The following is a 21,823-nucleotide window of genomic DNA, read 5'->3' as shown; positions in this document are numbered from 1 at the left end:
GAAATTTGGGATTCTGATACTATTCATTTGGGCATTCAGAAATGTACCTAGTAAATTTCTCAGTGAGGTATGCGGGTGCTTTGTTATTAAGACAGTTGTGTGTAATGTTCAGGGTTTTAAGTTTGATACGGTCATTGATGGTCAGCCAGTAAGCAGTTCTTCTTTGGTCAGATATGTGTTGTCCTTTGGGAATGCCTAGTGCTGTTCTGAGGGCGTTTTGCAAGGTTTGGAGTTTATGGGTGTTGTGTTTGCTGGTACCTAGATAAAGTGCGTTACAATAGTCTAGTTTCGATAAGATAAAGGCTTGTGCGATGGTGATGCAACTGTCCGTAGATAGAAATGGTTTACATGCCTGAATTAGCTTGCAAGTGTAGCTGGTTGCTGAGGCTGTAGCATTAACTTGCTTGTTGAGGTTAAGAGCTGAGTCCAAGTAGAATCCTAACATTTTGACTTCCTTAGCTACAGTGATTTTGATACCATCAATAGTAATGTTTTTGTATAGGTGGGAGAGTTTATTTAGTTTGCTGGTGGATCCAATGATTCAGAGCTTGGTTTTATCGTCGTTAAGACATAAACCGTGTGTGGCCATCCACGTTTGAATGATGTGGTAGATGTGGCAGTTAACACACACCATCAGTGCCCTGTAGCATTCACAGTTTTTCAATCACTCTTTCTCCAGCACTCATAGTACCTGGCAGTTCACAAGCTCAATAAGCCAGTTGCGATTAAAGATGTCCTTTGTCTGGCATGCCGCAATCCCACATAGCTGCTCGCTGACACCCGGTTCCTCTTCTGTGAAAACCACAAACTTGTCCGTCTCTTCAATGAGCTTCTGCAACATGTAAGCACCTAGAGAGTAGACAGAGGCGCACTTACTGAAAGAAGTCTTGTTATGCAAATAATAGGTGCACTGGTGCATGCAATGAAAACTCCCTGTTTTCTAATACCCATTTGCCAACTAAGGCCGTATATTAAAGGGAAATAAACCTTATTGTGGGCAGAGGTCACCATGTATTCTTGTCCCAAATTAAACATTACTGCACCATGAATTGTTAATGTATTTGATAACTACAGCCTGGAATGCACAGTAAGCTACAACATAGCAAGAAGTGTTATGTGCCAATATGACTTTTGCCTCACTTGCGACCTATATCATTTATTTATTTATTGGTCATTTGTTAGGCGCTTATACAATTTAGCAAAACTGCTTCAACGTGCCCACAGGGCAAACAGGGTGGGGACAGGGGCATGTAGACAATGAATTACAGCAAAGATAAATAATTGAATTAATAGTACAAACAAATGAGAATAAAAAGGGAGGGGAGACGGCCCTACTATGCCTTGTGAGTTTTCAGAACGTGCAAGTGCAGAGAGGGAGGGGGAAGGGATAGGTGCTGTGAAGCTCAGGGTAAGTGTTAAGAGGAGAAGAACTTAAGTGCAACCACCTATGGTTAGGGTGAGCCTAAATAACTGCAGTAGAAAGACAGCAGCAGTGGCTGGGATGAGAGATGTGGCAGGACAGGGCCCTGAGGACACATAAGGGCCCTGCACATCAGTCACGCTACTGTAAGATCAACAGGGAAGAGAGGAGAAGGAAGAGGTAAAGTGAAGGTCTTGAGGCTTTTTCGGAACTTAAGGAGGTATAGTTTAGTTTATTTATACCGCACGCCGAACCCTGAGGTAACTGGGCGCCAGAGACTTACAGCGAGTTTCAACAGGCTACATGCATTTTTCAGAATTACACAACACAGTAGATATAAGTGCAATTGACCAGGTTACACAGTGGTCGCAAAAGTCAGACAGGACGGGGAGCATGACAAGCACGGTAGGATGAATAGTCAAGCAGTAGAGCATTTATTGTTGGCAAGCAAAGATACAGTTTTTGCTTTGAAGGTCCAGAACGAGGGTTCATTTCTACGGTTGAGCGGTATAGCATTCCGTTGTTTAGCTGCTAAAACCGAGAAGCTTGACCCTCCTGCTTTTTTTCCCAGAGTGAATTTAGGAATGTTAAGGCAGAGTGAGTATCTTGTTCTGGTTGGCCTGACGGATGACCATTTGTTAAATCTGTCTGCCAGATACTTGGGAGCATCATTTGAGAGACATTTATGAATGATGACCAGTGATCTAAGGGCGATTCTGTCTCGTACTGGGAGCCAGTGTGCATTTTAGGTAGAGATGTGAGAGTGCCGCGGGATACTCAGTGCTGCTCTAAGGGCGTTATTCTGCAAAACCTGGAGTTTGTTCAAGTTACGCTCCGAGGTGCCCAAGAAAGTGTGTTGCAGTAGTTGATTTTTGAGAGCACTAGCGCCCTGGCCAAGGTGATGTAGCTAGTAGGTGAGAGGAATGCTTTGCAAGCATTGATGAGCTTATTAGTGTGGGCCGTGGAGGAGGCTAGGGCATTTACTTGCTTTATGAGTGAAAGAGGAGTCCAGGTAGACGCTTAAGGTTTTGATATTCTTGGCCACTTTGATCAGGTTACCATCTATGTTGATGGATGCGTAACAAGGATCAAGCTTGTTTAGGTGTGGTTGTGATCCGACGAGAAGAAGCTCTGTTTTCTCGTTGTTGAGGCATAACCTGTGTTCAGCCATCCACGTCTGGATTTCCAGGTAGAGGTGGTGGATCAGTTTGGAATCCTCTTCGTAGCATTCCGACAAAGTGATGAGAACCTGGGTGTCATCCGTGTAATTCGTGTATGTGACCACCAGGTTGCCAAGGCAGTCGAACAGGACAGGAGCTTAGTAAAGATGTTGTATAAGGTTGGGGATGTGCACGAGCCTTGCGGGACGCCACTGTGGATGTGGATGGGGTGCATGGAAGCTGATGGTGATAGTGAGAAAACCCTAGTGGTACGGTTGGAGAGGAAAGATTGTACCCAGGCGGACGCCTCACTCGAGAAGGCAGCTGCTGAGGCCAGATGGTTCAGTGAGGATCTGGTGTTCTACGAGATCGAAAGCTGCTGAGAGGTCAAGCAGCAAGAGCATGGCTAGTTTGCCGTTGTCTTTTGCCTTGTCCATCTGGATTTTAAGATCCAGGAGGGCAGTTTCCGTTCCGTGCCTAGGTCTAAAGCCCAATTGTCTGGGGCCCAGAAGGTTGTTGTCTTCAATATGTTTCTGGATTTGAAGATAGGCCACTCTGTCTAGGATATTTAGAATATAGGGGACAGTGGTGATGGGCCTGTAATTGGTAGGGTTATTGGGGTCTAGGTTAGGTTTCTTTAGAAGGGGCATGACCCACGCCTCTTTAAGGCTGTTAGGGACTGAGTTAGTTTTGAAGGACCACTTTTTGGTGCAATGTTAAAGATACCGCCGGTTTATTTATTTAATATTAAATCAACGGTTGGGTCTTTTCGCCAAAACTCTTTTCTAAAATGGCGTTCGTGTCCGTCTCTGTAACTCCAACCAAGGTCGGGCCCTTTGTTCCACTTTTTGGCGGGCTTCTCCACAGAAGCCCTCCAACTGGTGCCACTCTGTCTGGGTTCCACAGGATGTGTGGGTGGGGGAATTGGCACCCTGGACTGCGTTGCCTAAGCAACTCAAGTCGCACTCTGTTCTGATTGGCCCAGTGGTGAGCCGCCCAGCTCACCACTTAGCATGTTTGAGTGACAGCTAGGCTGTTGAATGGGGGTTTTTCTGCATAAAAGCAGGGCTTTTGGGACTGGAACTTCAGAAGTCGCCACAGGACCTAAGAATCCGAAAAGGGAAGAAGCTGAGCCATCTGCAACGATGACACCACCAGTGGAGCCCTGCTGCAACAAACTCACCACTTTCCCAACGACAAGAGAAGATCTTCTGCTGGACGAGTCTTCTTCCTTTGAGCTGGTGGGATCAACCAGTTCGCCCCTTTCGCCTTCCAAAGACGTCTCTTGGTCGAATCGCCCGTGCCAAGCACCCCGGCGGCCGGATAGCTTCACCACTTTGACGGCGAATAAAAGGAACGCACCTTTTAACCGACGAATTCCGCGGCTGGTTTCATTCCTGTGCAGTGTCTAACTCCAAGTTTCCTCCTCAACGAGATCCTCTCTTCCCCTGGTCGAAACAACGAAATGCAACCACTGCCAGGAACAACTGCCACCGCTGGAGCTTCCTCTCTCTTTAAGGTACTGTGTTCTGGCTGGCCTCCCTTTCCACTGATTGCTAAAGGTGACCCTTAAATCCTTGTCTTTCCAACTGGGTTGGCCCCAGACCTTCTAACTTTACTTCTTGAATCACCCCAACCTCTTTTGAACATTCTGCAAAGACTTTTAGTGCATTTTAAACTGTGTGATCTTGGGCACATTTCGCTTTGCTCCATTTAAAGTGGGCCTGGCCTATGAACTTTGGCTCTACAGTGTATACTGCCTTTACTCCCTTGCTTTGAACTTCTAAAAGTGTTGGGAACTGTTATTTTTATGTCCTACCTTTTTCTCTCCCTTTAACTTAACTATTGGAGTGCCATCTAAGTTACGCGCTCACATCTGTTTTAACAAATAGTGGTGTTTTAACTCTGACTTGTCTAATAGTTATCAAGGGAGGTGTTTATACTTTACCTGACTGTGCTTTAACTTGCTTTTGATTTAGAGTGCTATTGTATTGCCTAAAGTGTGTTTTAAATAAATAATTATATACTTTTGATACAAAGCTCTGGTCAGTGTTAGTTTGCTCTACTGTGTTTTTGGCCCTATTGGGTATACTCTATATACTGCCCTACTCTTCTTGGGAGAAGTCTGACTGCTCAGCCACAGCTACCAGGTAAATCTGGGTGGTGCAGACTGCTACCAATTGGGTTTACTGCTTACCCCTGTAGTCTTAATCTTTTTGCAGTGTTCCCCAAGGGAACTGCACAGGATTCTGCCTAACACAGAGCACGGGTAACATTGAGTCTCTGGGGGAGGGGGAGGAAGGGTAGAGTTCATTTGAGAAGGAAGAGCTGAAAGTGGGACTTGTTGACAATGTCCTGAATATGAGGGATGAAGGAAAGGGAGGAGTCGAAGATGACTCAGATTCCTGGCTTCAGATGAGGGAGGAGCATGGAGGGAGGAGCATGGAGGAAAGCCAGAGTGCAGGGGACCCCAATAGGGAGAATCAATGTTTTTCTGGCATTGAGGCAAAGGTCATTAGCAATGCACCAGGCCTGTATGGCAGAGAGGCAGTCAGGGATGAAGGAGGGTGCAAGGGCGTCAGTGGAAAGTTTGAAGAAAAGTTGTCTATCGTCAGCGTAGCACTGGAAGTTGGGGGAGAAAGAAGAAATTAGTCGTGCCAGCAGAGAAAGGCATATGTTAAAGAGCCAGGGCGAAGGAATGGAGCCCTAGGGGATGCCACAGGTGGCAGAGGAAGTAGGGGAGGATAAAGGGCCCAGAATGGTTTTGGAGGAACGGTCAGTTCGGAAGGAGGTAAGCCAGTCCAGTGCCCGCTCCGAGATACCAAGGGCAAAAAAACTGAGCCTTTTTATGAGGATGGAAGGGTTCACTGTGTCAAATGCAGAAGAGCGATCAAGAAGGATGAGGACAGCAGGGGAGTTGGAGTTGAGAGATACAAACAGTTCTTCACGGGTGTTCAGAAGAGCGGTTGCCATGCCTCTGGATGCTCGGAATCCAGACTGGTGGCCATGTAGGCCACCAACAAGTTCGGTATGAGAGTTGAGTTGGGGGAGGGCCAGCTTCTCGGGCATTTATCCCTGGAAGGGGGTGATGGAAAGGGGGGGTAGTTGGCTGGGCAGGAAGGGTCTGCACCTAGTTTTGTAAGGAGGGGCGCACAAGGGAGTGCTATAGGGAAGATGGAAAAGAACAGGTAGCAAAGTAGAGGTTGCAGAGAACAACCAGAGCAGGGGTGAGAGGAGATTTTTCCTTGATGGTTATGGAGGAGCATGGGGACCCTGTTTGGAAGAGACCTTCATTTAGTTGACAACTCTGGTGACTTCTTCAGGGTAGACAGGATTGAAGGAGGGGAAGGAGGAGGGTGAATGGTAGGGGGCAGAGGAGGGAGGGTTTGGTTGGAGGAGTGTGTGACGAGGCTGTTCAGTATGTCCTGGGTTTTGGAGGTGAAGTGAGGCGAATGCATTGCAGTATTGCAAGAGATAATAAAGTAACCTTAAATTCTACATCCCAACTCGCTTTGTTTTCTTGGACAGTACTCTTCCTCAGTTAAATTTTTCAAATGGTGATAAATGTAGGTGTATCCAATGTATTTAGGTTAGAACATCGAGAACAACAAAGATCTGCACTCTTAGATGTTAAAACAGAATTCCTTTTCTGATGTTCTTTTGGTTAACTACGATTCCATTAGCCCCTAAACCTTTCGGTAGCTTTCATGGTTTTTATTTTTTTTAAATCAGTCAGACTTATTTCTACTGTAGTCTCCATGCTGATCCAACTCCATTTTGGTGTGCTGGCCTTAGTGGCACATGTGGCTCTACAAGAAACTCATGGTGGCAAAAGTAAAGACAGACACAAGTGATCACAGTCCAAGGGTGCTCATTAAACTGTATAAATGAGTGAGAAAAACACCTAATCTAAACCTAAATCAAAGATGGGAGTAAGCTACGACCATCAAAAAATAATAATACAGTCCAAGTGGACTGTAGTCAAATAAAAGGGCCTATACTAAAAAAATAAACTATTGCCAATCCTTACCGCTATGCTACAAAATAGTGTGGGATGGTGTTCACAAGAAAAGAAAGAAGTGTTCTCAAAATGATAAGTCAGGATGGTATGGCTGGGGTCTACCTTCCCCATGTTTTTAGCACGGGACAAGGCTGGACTCCTGAGCACCACACACTCCTGGGCCTTCTGTGGCCAGGTCTCTTTCATATAAAGTCTCTTGCCTCAGAGGACCTGATGTGTTACAATCAACAATACAAACGTTCCTTCAATAAGTCTTCATGGGGCGATTTCTCTTCGCCTTAAGATCCCCCTCTGCCAGGTTCCGATCCTTCGTGCAACGTGGACCTGCCTTCCGTTGGGTTCACTACGGCCTTTAATTCATAATCTAATATTCAAGAGTCTCAATGTCTTTTTAAACAGCCATTCATTGCGGACAACCCTTAGCCGGGATCACTCTTTTCGATACAATGTTCATGGGTGTATTTCTATTCACCTTAATTCGCAGGCATCCCTCAGCCGGGTTCACGTTTGCCAAATACACGGTTCACGTTGCTTTATCAATATGCTGGATTCATTCTCCTTAGCTTTCCACTTGGCATCCCTCCGTCGGGTTTACTTAGCCATTCTAACACATGATTTGTTCATTCTCATCAGAAAGCGGGGTTCCCTTCCCCCAGCTTTCTCTTGGCATCCCTCGGTTGTGTTCACACTTGTCACTGTTCACAATGTTCACTTCAGACTACTTAGGTTCCCAATTTACCCAAGTTCTGATCTCAGCCCCCAGTCAGGCTACACACAGTTCTGGTAACACACCTTACTATGCTTTCTTTCTTGTCAATTTGTCAGAGACTTTCGATTGTACAAGGGGTTTGACTCAACCCTTGTATGACTGCCCCTGACTCCTCATGCCGGCCTCTCCTAGGGCCTTCTGGTACTTGTAGTTTCAACAAATGGGACCAGCCACAGTAATTTCAATGATTCCTCACGTGGCGCCTGACCACTCTGCAGCTGGTCCTTCACTGTATATTCTTCCAAGCTCAAAAACACATAAGTTCTTTGTTCACAAGTTCATACAACGTTGCCGTTCGCAACCTTGGACTCAACACAGTCCTGTTTGCCATCAGATGTCTACGACTCACTGGCTTTGCTGAACCCGTTGGGTTGTCTTGCCTCTGGAGTGAAGGACGGTAGCAAGCATGCCTCCCCGCCTGGGTTATCAATGCAGGATGCCCCGTGCACCCTTGACATCTGCTACACCAGACGCCTATGATAAATCCCGGGAGTATGATTCTTTTCACAGAGGCTTCGTGGGTCTGGGTTGAAAAGGGCAATGGCACTACCCTCCTTGTCGTCCTCTCCGGTCTCGCTACTTTTCTTCCCCGTCTGAACTGCCGGTCCGGAATAGCTGCTTTCTCGTGCGTTTGGCCTTGCTTGTAGCGTGCTTTCGTGCTCTGCCTTTTATCCCTGTGGGGAAGGGAAAGGGTTGTCAGGAGTGCGTAGTTATTATCAATTGCCTGACTCTGCCTGACCCCTGTGTTGAGACATATCAGGTAAACGGCTCGGGTGTTTGTCCGTTGTCTGTCACAGTGTCGGAAAGTGTTTGTGTTGGAAAAGGACCCCTCATCCAGGTGATCCTCCCCCACTGGTCCATCCCCAGAAACTGGATCCAATAGCGATGGCCGTGTCCGGGCCACCTGGATGACAGATCCCCGGGAACTAGCAAGTGAGATACCTTCTCTCACAGTTCCCAGGGCATAGGGACTTTTTAAGCACCGACAATTGGGCCCTAGGTGAGTTATCTCACACTGTTAGTGTGTTAGGCAATAGGCTGGTGGGAGATAGGCATTTTGTTTTTGTCTGGAACGCACTCGAGGGTCCGGCGAGGGGGATGAGGGCTACACAGGCCTTGTGGGCACGAAGGGTGGGGCTGGGTGGACTCTCCTCCGTTTGTTCAGAGGGCTTCCCGACGGGCCTGGTTCCGGATCGTCCGCCGGGGTTCGTGGTAATCTCGTCTTTATCTCGGCGCATAAGGATTGGATTGCCAACAAAGTGGCCGCCGAGCTGTCCTGAGGCTCGAGCAATGGCTGCGAAGGGTGGGATGGCTGCTCCTCCACTGGGCGTTCGTCGTCGCCATCGTTGCTTTCTTCGATCACATCTGCAGGATCTCTCCCGTGGGATCGTACCTTCTCGAACCTCTCGTTGAGGCCCTTCACGGCTTCCACCAGCTCCTTCTCAGAGGCTGAATCCGTGTCCGTAATGGCCACCGGCCCCCCCCTCTTTTTCCACCGGGGTCTTCACGGGGGTCTTGTCGATAGGCTGGAAAGAGGATTACCTCTGCGGTGGCAGGGAAACTCTGGCCCCTGAGGTCGCCTCCACTGGCATAGTCTCCACCGGCTTCGCCAGGGCCGCTGCGACTCCCTCGAGAGAGGCCTTCGCCGGTTGGATCAGGGCCCTCATTACCTTAGGTGCGTCCTGGGCCTTCACCTTGGTGGGAGGGTCACCGCGTCACTCCCCCTCGGCTCCTTTCGAGATCGACCGGGGCCTCTCCAGAAGCTTACCCGGGTTCTCTGATTTCCTCTTCCCCGAACCAGAGCGTTGGCTCGTGGTCGATGGTGCCGGGGAAGCCTGACCTTTCGGCGCTCCCGGTGCCCGCGGACTCACAGTGCTTAGCCTTCTGTTGGGCCCCCGTCGCCAGGGCGCCCTCACAGGACTTAGAAGACCGCTCAGACTTTTTCTTCTTCTCACCGGCTAGGCCCTTCTCCAGCCAGGTGGCGAGGCGGGAACGACGATCTTGTCTGGTCCGTTCCCATAGGTTCTTGCAGAACGCACAGTCCTTCTCCACGTGCGTCTTGTCCTCATGAAGGCAGTAGAGACCTTGCGAACGCTCGTCCTCCTTGAAAACATTCTGCAATCCGCATCCAGGCTAGTTCCTGAACAGCTTGGATCCGGGTGTCGTGCTTCCCTTGTCCTGGGCCATGTCCATGTAGGCCTCAGATCTTCTGGAATCCACCAATAAGCGTAACTCTACGAAAACTTCACCCTTGAGGGGCGTAGAAAATTCCAAAACGGGTCCCCATTGATCGGAAGTAGAAACGGTGGAGCTTGAGGCTCGATTAAACCGAAAAATTAGAAAATCCCTTTGAAAAAGCGCGAAAACGCAGTGAAAGCTCGAGAGCTAAAGCACGAGGACTCCCAACACTTGAACTTGCGGTAAAAATCTGAGAATGGCTGCCAAGGGAGGGGCTTAGGGAGAGAGCAGTCATTGGCTGGGGGCAGTATGATCCAGAGATCAGTGATTGGTTACTACTAAGAAAGACAGATCAGAAACAAAACTGATACTGGTTTTTTCTTTACCGAGGATTCCCAGCCTAACCTTTTCTTTTGACACTCAAAAAGCCTAGTCTGAATGCAACAGTAATATATTAATGTCCACAGTGTCATAGTTCTTTAAGTCACCTGAGGGTGTAGGAATTGTCTGTGGGCCATCCCCAGTGGGTATTTGCTGATTCCGAGAAACCTAGGAGTGTGTATTTATGAAGTGCATTTGAGTGTTACTTTTATATTGCTGAAGAAGGCTTGTTTAAATGACTGGTAAATAAATGAATAATTGTTTTATCAAGAAACCTTGAGTATCAGCGTTTATTTGAATACTTACCACTGTGAAACTTTGTGTAACTCCACTACTGCTCACATTGACCCCTCTTGAGATAAGCATGGCTGCTAGGCCACACCTGTGTAGTTCAGACTTGTACCACAGGTTGGGTCCCTATTGCCAGGAGGCTACGGTTGTTGTAGTGCACCCTAAGGGTACTACCCCAAATCTTTACCTAACACTCTCTCTTTGCACTGGTCACCACTGCTTTGCCCAATGTGTAGCTGCTTATGCTTCTCTCACATCTTTTTGCCCACTAGCTCATGCTCTTCCTCCCTCTCACAAAACCTCTGCAATTTATTTCACATTGTTAGTTTTGATTAGACCCTTGTGGTTCATGGCCGGCTAAAGATATGCCACTGCTCTTAGGGGCCCATTTCAACATGATGGTTTATCCCACCTTGCTTAGAGTGGAAAACAACAGTCAGAGGCACCAATGGTATCCATACATTATAATGGAGACAAAGAAAAAAATGTAGTGATCTTACTTTGTCAGCAAGGGGCTAATATAGAGTAACCAGAATATAAAAAGGTACCACAGAGGCCCAATGGAGACCCAATTGAGGTAACGCCCTGAACGGCTCTAGTAAATGCAGCTTGTAACGTGTGTGCTGCAAAATGCACATTTAAAGTCCCAAATAAAAAGCGTATATTGATGTTTCTTAAAAGACTTACATCTGACAACACGGGGGCAGTACCTTGGGCCCTTTCAATTGAGAGCTGACTCTGTTCAGGGCCATATGGCACGTGATGTTATTTCATGTGATATTATGATATGCTAATTATTATTTTTGTAATTGGGGAATCCTACAGCTTTTTAGTCGCAGAATGTTGGCAAGTATGAGCTCATCTGCCAATACCTGCAGCTCTGCCTCACTGAATTTGGGTTTGCGGACCCTCGATTCTAGCACCCTCATCTTGCCCTTTTCTCCTGTCATGTTTCCACAAAGTTTGGTAGTTGGATGGCAAAGGGTGGATTGAAGATGGATTGTGTTTTTAAAGATGGCCGTTGCTGAGCATTCAGTTTGCGAAATTATGCTATTTCAGCCCTGTTCAGTAATTTCTCAATTTTTCCACCGGTAATGGTAATTCCACTAAAATTTGGGGGATTTACCATTCTAAGTTGATTTTCAGCAGAATTACAGTAACCAACGATAGTTTGTGCACGCTCCCTTCAACCTGTGATATGGCGGTAATGCTGGACACCACAGCAGTAATTTAATTCTGTCTGGCAGAATTACTGCCCGACTTGTAATGAGGCCCATAGTCTCCCAGTACTGATAGTCTTATGGACTGATCAGCGTCCCTACAAGAAAGAGCAAAAAGACAACTGAAGTCAAGAAGAAGACTTTACTTACCGCCAGAAAGTCAGGTCAGGAGTCAAAACTGAGGAAAAAGAAAGGGTGTCCTATAGGAGTCTATGGGAAGAAAGCAGCTAAAAAGAAAATGGTTCCTAACAGTGGCCAAATGTCCATACACGGTGGGCATTTGGGTCCTAAGGAATTTTTAAAGTCTAGCCATTTTGTTTGTGGCTTTTCCGTAGTTTGTTTGGGCCATGTTAAATGGCCCACCTGCCTAATAAGAAGCTCTTTGTTTGAAGGTTTTTTAAGCTTATACTGGATAGGGTTCTATCAGACATCTCAATCAACATCTGTGTGGGTGTGCCAGAGTGTAATGGAGTTTGAAATGTGCATAGCTGTGGATTGGTGGAAACAGTTCACAGAGCACCTGTGTATGACATTCTGCTATTCAAGAGATCCAAACTGGACTTACTTGAATGACTTCTGGCTATAGGGGACTCTAGAAAGGGTTCTGTGAGATTTGGTCCTGGCTTGGCCCTCTTCGTTTGTGGGTGCCTCGCTGTGTCTGCTGGATGGAAGAATTTCTACTGATCTTTTCTTCTGTTTCTTCCGGCATTGTGTGCTAGAACGTCCAGCGGGCAGCCTCAGATATTCCCATGAAGCCTTCCTGCCCTTATGGGATGCACTGGACCAAAAATGAGAGCCACTCTGCTGTCTTGCTGGAAGCCTTAGTGGATTGCTTAAGTTCTGTCTTGAATTTGCTCCATCATGGATGTCAAGAGGCCAGTATCCTGGCCTTGTCAAGAGGGATGGGAACCCCTCTCGGCCTGTAAGAGGCGGGTGGGAAGCCTAACACAGAGAAATCTAGAGCCAGTCCTACACCTGAGGGGGACTGTGGCGGTTGAGAGAGTCTCAATTCCGACCTCCACACCCTCCCTTGTGCTTATTTCATTTGTTATGGGCAGTACACCTTTAGTCTCATACAGTTTCTCTTCAATAAAATGTGTAGGGGAGGCATGGTACCATAAGTATGACACTGACGCAAAAGATACAATTTGTAAAACCTTTATTAACTTTGTGGAGTTTGAAAAAACTCCTATGTTGCCCTATACCAAGGATGGGAGTCGTCACGACCATCAAATAATAAAGGAAACAGTCTTAGTCGTGTCTGTCAAATCAAAATGGCCTGCGCTAACAAAAAAAGAATGCCTGCCCTAGATCATATACAGAAAAATGTGTAAAAGATGTATGTATATAAAAGCAAAATCTGTTTCCGACAAAGAATAAATGTGGCTAAACCAGCTCTGCTCCTCAAGTTTGGACAGCACAGAATAAGGCAGTCTATATAGGCACGATGACACACTCTGGCTCTGGGTTTAACACTGAAATAGTTAGGAACGTGGAGCGAGGCCCTCCTGGCCTTCCTTGTTAAAGGCTCTTGTTCCAGTCTTCCTCAAATAAAGAAAAAAAAGCAAAAGTTCAACTTTGGTCCCCCTCTGCCGGGCTCATACCTTTCACAGTTCAACACCACTTGCCGGGGTGCCCTTCCCCAACCCTTTTACACTTCGAGTCTCCCTCAGTCGGGCTCAGAACGCTTTTCGGATGTTGAAGACTTTCAAATGTGCAGGCTTCCCTTTGCAGACCACCGCAGGACCACTTCGACTGAGAATTCAATGTTCAGCTTTTTTCTCTCCCCTTTTGCCAGGGTTAACTTTGTTCGTTCACTTTCGCTTTTACAATTCATTCAATTTTATCGCCTCTTAACAATGCACCTTTCACTCAGACTTTTGAGTGTTACTCCTCTTCGTTGGACCACTACATTACTCAGTATCGCTGATGCTACAGCTATCTTATCTTAAAGTTAATTCACAGGTCTGCCTTTACTCATGTCTCAGTCACACGTGTGCAGCCTTCACCTGCGATATGTTGTTGCAAACTTCAATCTTTCTTAGCACACACTGGTCTCAGGTTGCTTGCCAACTCCCCGGATGTGTGCGGTTCTTTCTGCTTTTTCGATTTCCAATTCAAATTCACGAGTCAAGGTTAGTACCACTGACTTGACCTTGCCTCCTCAACTCTGTCGTTCAGGCGGGAGGGACGCTGATGTCCTTGAAACACAATCCTGTCTTCAAAATATCTAGCCTTCTCCACGTGTCTGTTGCGGCCTTGTGGAGGCGATGTCCTCCTGCAGGGAACTCTTGGGGTTTTCAACCTGCTGCTTTCGTCCCGTGGTCCGTCGCTCTGCTCCAGTAGGTTAGCCTTCGCCCTGGAAGTCCTGACGGTATTCGTGTTCCACCTTGCTCAGAGTGTGTCTCTAGGTTCCACCTTTTATCCGTGTGAGGAGTGCTAATTGGAATCAGGTGAATGCACTTTGAGTCAAGTGCCTGACTTTGCCTGACCCGATTAGCCGGACATGTCCAGTACGATGTATAAGAATTAGTCTTGTTACTCACAGTCGCCCTTTTCCTCTGCCTAGTGTTTGTGCAGAAAGGAGGGGTAATTGGGACATCGAATCCTAAAAAATAGGAGGCGTTGGATACACAAAAAAGGGGGGAATACTGCGTCTCACCATCGGCTGCCTCACCCCCAATCCCTGATGACCCCTCACCCAGGTGATACTCCCGCACTGGTCCACCCCGAGGGTCTGGATCCAAAGGCGATGGCCACGTCTTGGCCCCCCAATTGATGATTGATTTGATTTTGATCATTTGTATCGCGCTCCCAACAGACTTAACTGTATACAGGTGCAGAAGGAAACAAACCTCAGCAGAGGTAATAGACAGCTCGAATACACAAGTTATCCCTACACTAGACAGGTGGGTTTTGAGAGCCTTCCTAAACCAAAATAGTGACTGACAAGATCTAATCCCAACAGGGAGATTATTCCAAAATTTGAGTCCAAATCTCCTATCACCTCTGGAGACATATTTTGTAAGTGGAATATTCACCAAAAACTTGTGTCCTGAGCGTAATGCTCTAGCAGGGTGATAACAGCAAACTTTGCCACTGAGGTACTCTGGGGCAAGCCCATTCACGCATTTATAAATCAAGCATGCTACTTTAAATCTGATGCGGTCCTCGACAGTCAGCTAGTGCAGAGATCTACGGAGCGGTGAAACCTGATCCTTTTTCCCAACGCCCTACCAGTCTAACTGCGGCATTCTAGGCCTTCTGTAGTTGATATATCTGCTTGGCCTGTATGCCCGCCATCAGACAGTTGCAATAATCCAGGTGGGTGTTCGTCATCGCCCCCACGACAAACGCATGGTTTTCTGAAGGTAGGAAAGGAAATACATTCCTAAGCATCCGCAACGAATAATAGACTGATTTGACCTTGGACCACAACTGGGCTTCCCTACTGAGGTTCTCTTGCCAAACACAGCACAAGTTCTTAATTGTTTAGGCAAATTGAAAGTTCTCACCAAGGATATCATGGGAGAAAGATTCCCAGGGACTAGCGAGTGAGAGACCCTCTGGTTTCTCACAGATGCTTGCCAGAATCTTTTTTTCCTAAGGACAACGTGCCAGACAATGTGCAGCAGCAAGAACTAGCAGAGAGAGAACCGCCATCCAGCACCATACCCTGCCGCATAAACAAGCCAGAGATATACGCAGCCAAGCGAGGGCCCTCCGGCGGCTCCCACAGACAGCAATATGACATCTGAAGCAGCGAACAAGCGGGAAGAGACAGGCTGCATGTAAGGAGACAAACCTACGCAGTGGCAAGACCAACCGCGCTACACTCCCCAGAAGCAACCACAAGCACTGCTCGGGCTCTGCTATTAGACCAAAACCATCAAGGACTAACCAAGGGGCACAGACCCAAGCACAGACTGCTCTTTCCTCTGAGGAACTTCGACTGAGCTTCCCCCACCCCCAACATGAACTCTTAAGTTGGACGATCCAGGCTGCCATCACTATTTCATGGCGGGCCCACATGGAGAAAAGGGGTGGAACATAGCACGCTAGCTAACATTTCTTTCCAATTGTAACCCTTCCAACGTGGGGAAGACGAAACAGGTCAAGTGATCCAATGGCAGGAGGAGGGAGGCATACAGAGGGTACCAGGAAGGTGGCAGACCAGGAGGGAGGAAGGAAGGAAAGAGAAGCAGAGTGTGGGGGGAATTTCTGGAGCAGGTGTGGTATTGGTTAGTGAGTGCAAAGGTACTGCAATGTGCGTGTGCAGGTTAGAGTTAAGAATGTGGTTAAGAAAGAAAGTGTATGGGATGCTTGTGAATGGTCTGTGTGATTGAAATGAGGGTGTCTGAGTAGCGATTGGGGAGGAGTGGTAGTAGTAGTGCTGAAGATGGAGTAGCAGTTGAGTAGCAGTAGTCATGCGGGGGAGAGACAAGTAGTGGGAAGGAGTGGTAATGGTAATGTAGAGGAGGGAGTAGTAGTGTGGAGGAGGGAATTTAGTGTGGAAGAGGGAGTAGTAGCATGGAGAGATGAACAGTAGTCTAGTGGAGGGATTAGTCAAATCAGAGGGTCGAGGAATGGCCTAGAAGGAGCGAGAGACATTGGAGGGACAGAGGAGGAGAGTAGAGGTGGGTGGAGTTGGCAGAGAACAGTAGAGATGAGAACTACTGATAGGGAAAGGGAAAGGAATATGTGGGCAGAATAGAAAGGAGACCCAGTTGGGCAGAGTGTAAATCATAATCCCATACCCTTTAGAACACGAATGACTGCATGGAATAGGGACAGTGTAGGAAGTCCCTTAGGAGGTTTAGATAGAGGAGGCATTCTATCTTCTTTAGGTTTTCACTTCTAGCTCAAGTAAGATATTGGACCGTAAGGGGTTACTAATCAGGATCTGCTAACCAGGGGCTAGGGACGGCTGACCTAGCGAGACGGTGCATCACAAAATGAGAGTGATAGGGATAGGACTCATTAAAATATCTTAATAAAAACTCTTGAACCATCTCAGAGCATTGGAGCATTCTTTGAGGCATCTGTGACATGGGACAGTTAGTACTACTTTCTGCAGTCGTTCTTCATAGGATTGTCCCCGCTTCCCAGCTAATAGGTCTTCCCCTGAGCCGCCTGTGACTTGCTTGCTGGGTCAACAATATTATTTCTTTGTTGCTGCATTGGTGCTCTCCTTGTTGTGAGACATCTTATGTGAGTCTCTCATCCCTGGTGATCCTGGGACCTGCCTGCTCCTTGCACACTGTTCTGTATTCAGAGCACCAAACCGACATATAGCCAGCCCAATCGTCAAGCTGAAACTCCGCTACCAAGCGGTTTCTGCTTCAAACTTTGCCTTAGGTCAACATCTCAGAGACCTCTAAGCCAGATCATATCAGTGGTCTTGTCCTCCAGGGTCTCCTGGCTCCAGTTACAGAGTGTTTTCTGTGCCCCTTCTTATCATAACCGTACAGCACCTGTAAGCTTAGGGCTCATTATGATGCACTTTTTCACATCAGGACTTAGGGCTTTTCTCTTTTGTTGGGGACTGTGAATTTTGGGCCTCGGGCCAGTATGGGGAATATCCCCTGGTCACTCCACCTTGGTTCCCGCCACGTGGCATGGGACAAGCACAGTGCTGCACCACAAGCCAGTCTAGGGAGTTCAGATTTACCCCACCCTACTGGCCGGTTAGAGCAGGTCAGTCCTCAGGACTTTGGCCCTGTTCATATCCCTTGTGAGATCTAGCAAGATAATTTTGGCCGCCCTCTCCCCAGCCAAGAGAGCCTGAAGCTCTCCCTAAGCAGACCCAATCAGGACAGCCAGGCCCCCTGTGGGAGCTGGACCTATTCAGGCACTCTGGTAGGCTAAGGACAGGGGGCTGGAAAACTCCTCCCCGACACCCTGGAGCCTAGGCGGGCAGGGATACCTAATGGTTCCCGCCAAAGGCAAAACACCCATACAGGACTCCCACTCCCAGAATAGTAGAAGAAGGGCAAACAAAGAACCACACTAGTAATGGTGAAAAAAGAAGGGAGGCCCCAAGTTGGTACTTGGGTGCCCCTACTGTGCACTACCGAGACTATGGACATAAAGACATAAAGAGGAATTAATGTCTAATGTGAAATACTAATGAAGGTTTTTCCAATCATTTCTGCATGTAAATGGCTTACTCAAGTTCAATGAATTAATTTATTTATGAAATGAGACTCAATTTACTGTAAGCTTAAATCGCAACTGTGCCTTGATAAAGACCATGAAAGGGTGAAACTATTGCACATGCCTCCAAAAGGAGTAAGTTGGCACCACTCTATGTACATATACTTTACCAGCATACCACTACAAGTGGTACACAATTGAATAATTAATAGATAAACACACTAATTAGCACAAAATAACGTGCTCTGATCTGATATTCTGACCAATTTTTTAAACTGGGCGCAAACAACCAGGCAAAACCAACCCATGTACCTTTAACTACTGACTGCCTAGTGAATACCAGTCCTTGCCAGGTTCTGCGTTCAGATCCCTACTATGAGAAAAATGTACTTGCATTATACTTGATGGGTAGGTGCATTTGACTAATATTCAGCTTATCCACTTCTCAGAAATATGGGATACATTACTCACCGTAATCATATTTATGATGCTTGTATCTGCTTAGATGCACATGCTATGCATAGGCCGACATCTAGTGGAAGCTGCAGAGTATTACAGTTGTTGTTTTCGAAACTCAAAAAGGGACGTTGACAGGGCATGCCAGTAATACTATGCCTAGTGTGACGTCCACTGTACCCATGGTCCTTCAAGCGTCGAGGTCCCTCAGTTTGTTTTGTTTCTGACATGAGGTTGCATGAAGTGTGCGTGAGTACAGGTGTATTAAAGCAGATATATATCAGATAAAGCTCATATAAACATCTATGATATGTTATTTATAACGCCCTTAATACCCAGAGGTTTCAAAGCGCGAAGGCGGGGAATCGAACCTGTGACGGTCCGTGTCATCTTGCTTCCAACGCGAGCACTTTGCCCTTGAGCTATCCTCCCGGGACCAAATAAATTCGATCAAATGTTTTAGGTCAAATAAATCCAAACCGTGCACTGAGCTCCATGTAGCTGCTTTGCAAATAGTGTCCAGCGGGACATTTGCGATAAAAGCCAGAGTAGCTCCTGTCCCGCTTGTGGAGTGAGCTCTTGGTGTGAAAGGCAGTGTCTTGTTTGATAAAGAGTAGCAGAGCTGTATGCATCTGACTATCGGGAGATGGCATTTTTGGAAATTTAATCTCCTTCTCTGCCTGGTGCTATGGATACAAACAGTTGGTCTGTTTTCCTGAGCTGGTTGGTCTTGTCTACATAGTAGAGGACTGTGCTCCTTACATCTAGTATATGGAGTTTCATCTCAGCTGAGCTTGTAGGGTTCTATGGGAAGGCTGGTAGCTCAATATATTGGTTTACGTGGAATTTTGAAATGAATTTAGGTGAAAATCTAGGGTGTGTCCGTAATACCAACTTATCTTTGTGGGTAACAAAGAAAGGGTCCTGCACTGACAATGCTTGAAGTTCACTGACTCTTCTTATGGAGGCGATAGCCACCAAGAAAACCGTTTTATAAGTGAGGCATTTAAGTCCCCGCATGGCGGTGGCTTAGAAACAGGAGGATGTAGTCTTTTGACTCCCTCCATGAATGCCTTAAATGACAGGAACCTTCCACCATGATATTTTACTGTGAAGTGGTGTATGCGGATAGAGCCGCTAGGTGAACCTTTATCGAGTTAAAGACTAACCCAGAGTCTAATAAGTGGAGCACGTAATGCAGAATGTGAGATGGGGTACATTCTATCAGGTTTATTTGTTATAACTGGCACCAAATTACAAATCTTCTCCACTTTTTGAAATGACAGTGTCTGGTGTTTTGTTTACGTGCCTCCTTGAGGATATCGATACACCTTTGAGGTAAATTAAGATGTCCAAACTCTATGACTTCAGGAGCCATGCTGCCAGGTTCAGTGAGAGAGGTTGAGGGTTTAATGTTGTCCCCCTGTGCTGGGAAAGCAAGTTGGTCTGGCACAGGAGTTGATTGGATCACACATCACCAGTTTGCGCAGATGTGCAAACCAAGGTTGTCTTGCCCACATGGGAGCAACTAGGATTAGTGTCATATGTTCGCTGTGAATCTTGTTCACCACCCTGTTCATTAAAGGAGTTGGGGGGGGGGGGGGAGCTTAGGCAAATTTCCCTGATCAGCTCATCCATAGGGTGTTCCCCTTGGAGAATGGTTGGGGAAACCTGGACGCGAAGTCTGGGCATTTGGTTGGTTTCTCTTGTAGCAAACAAGTTTAGTGTGGGGTAACCCCACTGTGAGAAGCCGTGAGCTATGACATCCCTGTCGAATTGCCACTCGTGATCTTCTGGAAGCGGATCTCTGCTTAGCGAGTCCGCTAAGGTGTTGAGTTCCCCTGGTACATGTTGTGAGGTCAGGAACATCCCCCGGTTGAGTGCCCGCTTCCATATTTTCTGAGCTACCCTGGACAAATTTAGAGCATGTGTGCCCCCCTGCTTGTTGATATAGAACATTGCAGTGGTGCTGTCTGTCAGGATCTGTATCGACTGATTCGTCAGGTGTGTCTAGAAGGCTTGGAGCGCTTTGAATACTGCCAGAAGTTCCAGCAGGTTGATGTTGTTCTGTGCTGTGATGTGAGTCCACAGCACATGTGCCGTGAGATGAAGGTGATGGGCCCCCCATCCGGAGAATGATGCGTCTGTTGTAACTATCCCTTTCACTGCCAGGTCGTGGAAGTGTTTTCCCTTCAACAGATTCTCCTTTGTCCACCAGCGTAGGGCCTTTACAGTGTTGGTGAAATGACCGCTAGATCATCCCACTGACCGCTTGCCTGAGACCGCTGTTTCGCCAACCACTCCTGCAATGGGCGCATGTGGAAACGTGCGTTTGTAACCAAGTAAATACAAGATGCCATTATGTCGAGCAAACGCATTGCTTGACGTACGCTTTATCTGGTGACCAGCGAGATATTTGCATCAGTATGTTTCTGATTCTTTCCTGTGATGGAAAAACCAACCTCTCTTCTATCTTTATAACAGCTCCTAAGAACTGTTTGGTCTTGTATTGTACGAGTCTTGACTTTGCATCGTTTATTGAGAAGCCCAATTGGAAAAAGAAAATTCATTGTTCTTTGAGTATTTTGCTTGCAAATTAGGGGGGTTTCCCCATGATCAGCCAGTCGTCCAGGTAGAGGTACACCGGCATTGTCTCCCTGTGCAGGTGTGCGGCCACCACCGCAAGTACTTAGGTGAATACCCTTGGAGCGGATGCTATACTGAAGGGTAGCACCTTGAATTGGTAGTGCTGGTTCGCTATCTTGAAAACGAAGGAATTTTCTGTGTGCTGGGAACATTGAAATATGAAAATTGGCATCTTTCATATCCAATGTTGTCATGTAGTCCCCTTGCTTTAGCAGCGGGATTATTTCTTGTAGCGTAGTCATGCAGAATGTTTGTGGCTTGACATAGGTGTTTGCAGGGCGCAGATCTAATACTTGGTGCATTGTTAGATCTCTCTTGGGCACAATGTTGAATAGATACCCTTGTTTACCTGATTCACCGGGACGATTTCGTCGGCGTACCTTTAACAGCAGCACTTCCACCTCTTCTAGAAGTAAGCGATGTTCCCCCTTCGTGGTGGTCTTTTGTTGCGGGGGATGGAAGGAGGGTCTTTGGAGTAACTCTATGCAATAACCACCCGGCAGGGTAGAAAGCACCCACTTGTCCGAGGTGATTCCCTCCCATGCGTGGGTGAAGTGTGTTATACGTCCTCCTACTGGAGTGGCATGGGAGGGGTCTGAAGCAGGTGGTCATTGCTTTGAGGGGGGGTGGATCTCCACCTCTGGAGGATGATCTGCCCCGGCCGTGAGATCTTTGCTGGCCGTTTGGAAGCCCTGAGAGGATTGGCCTTGATTTGAACACCAGGATGAACTGTGATCCTAGTTGTAACAACTTCCTTTGCAACGTTTGAACCCTGAAATTATCTCTTCCCCTTTGGCCTGAGGGCTTGTTTGTTAGTTGACACTGCGATTTTAAGGTGTCATATTCTTCTTTTGCCTTCTTTAACGCATCCTCTACTGCTTTGCCGAAGAGAACATTAGGTTAGATTGGCATATTGGAGGAGGGTTGCCTGTGTTTCCAATTTAAAACCCGACTGGCGCAGCCATGCATGGCGCTTTATAATTGTGCCATCTGCAATAATTCTACCAGCATTATCCGCTGCGTCTAAATAATTTTTTTTTTTTTTTTTAAAACTTAATTTTATTGGAGTTTATATCAAACAGATTACAGCTTATACAATCAAAGTTAACAATCATAACAAGAAAG

At 47.0% G+C, this 21,823-nt stretch overlaps 1 protein-coding gene across 2 annotated transcripts in view; it reads right to left on the bottom strand.

Moving 5' to 3' along the window:
* Positions 1-21,823, bottom strand: part of BLTP2 (bridge-like lipid transfer protein family member 2) — a 1,026,973-nt gene that overhangs the window by 346,783 nt on the left and 658,367 nt on the right. For both annotated transcript variants that reach the window (XM_069615333.1, XM_069615334.1), the window contains one exon: positions 692-849. In XM_069615333.1, coding sequence (XP_069471434.1) covers positions 692-849 — 158 coding nt within the window. The remainder of the gene's footprint in view (positions 1-691; positions 850-21,823) is intronic.

Source organism: Ambystoma mexicanum, chromosome 9, assembly GCF_040938575.1.
Source record: "Ambystoma mexicanum isolate Mex_15411 chromosome 9, UKY_AmexF1_1, whole genome shotgun sequence".
NCBI classification, from domain to species: domain Eukaryota; kingdom Metazoa; phylum Chordata; class Amphibia; order Caudata; family Ambystomatidae; genus Ambystoma; species Ambystoma mexicanum.
The sequence above is the reverse complement of the archived record's forward strand: the minus strand, read 5'-3'. Positions and strand labels throughout refer to the sequence as shown.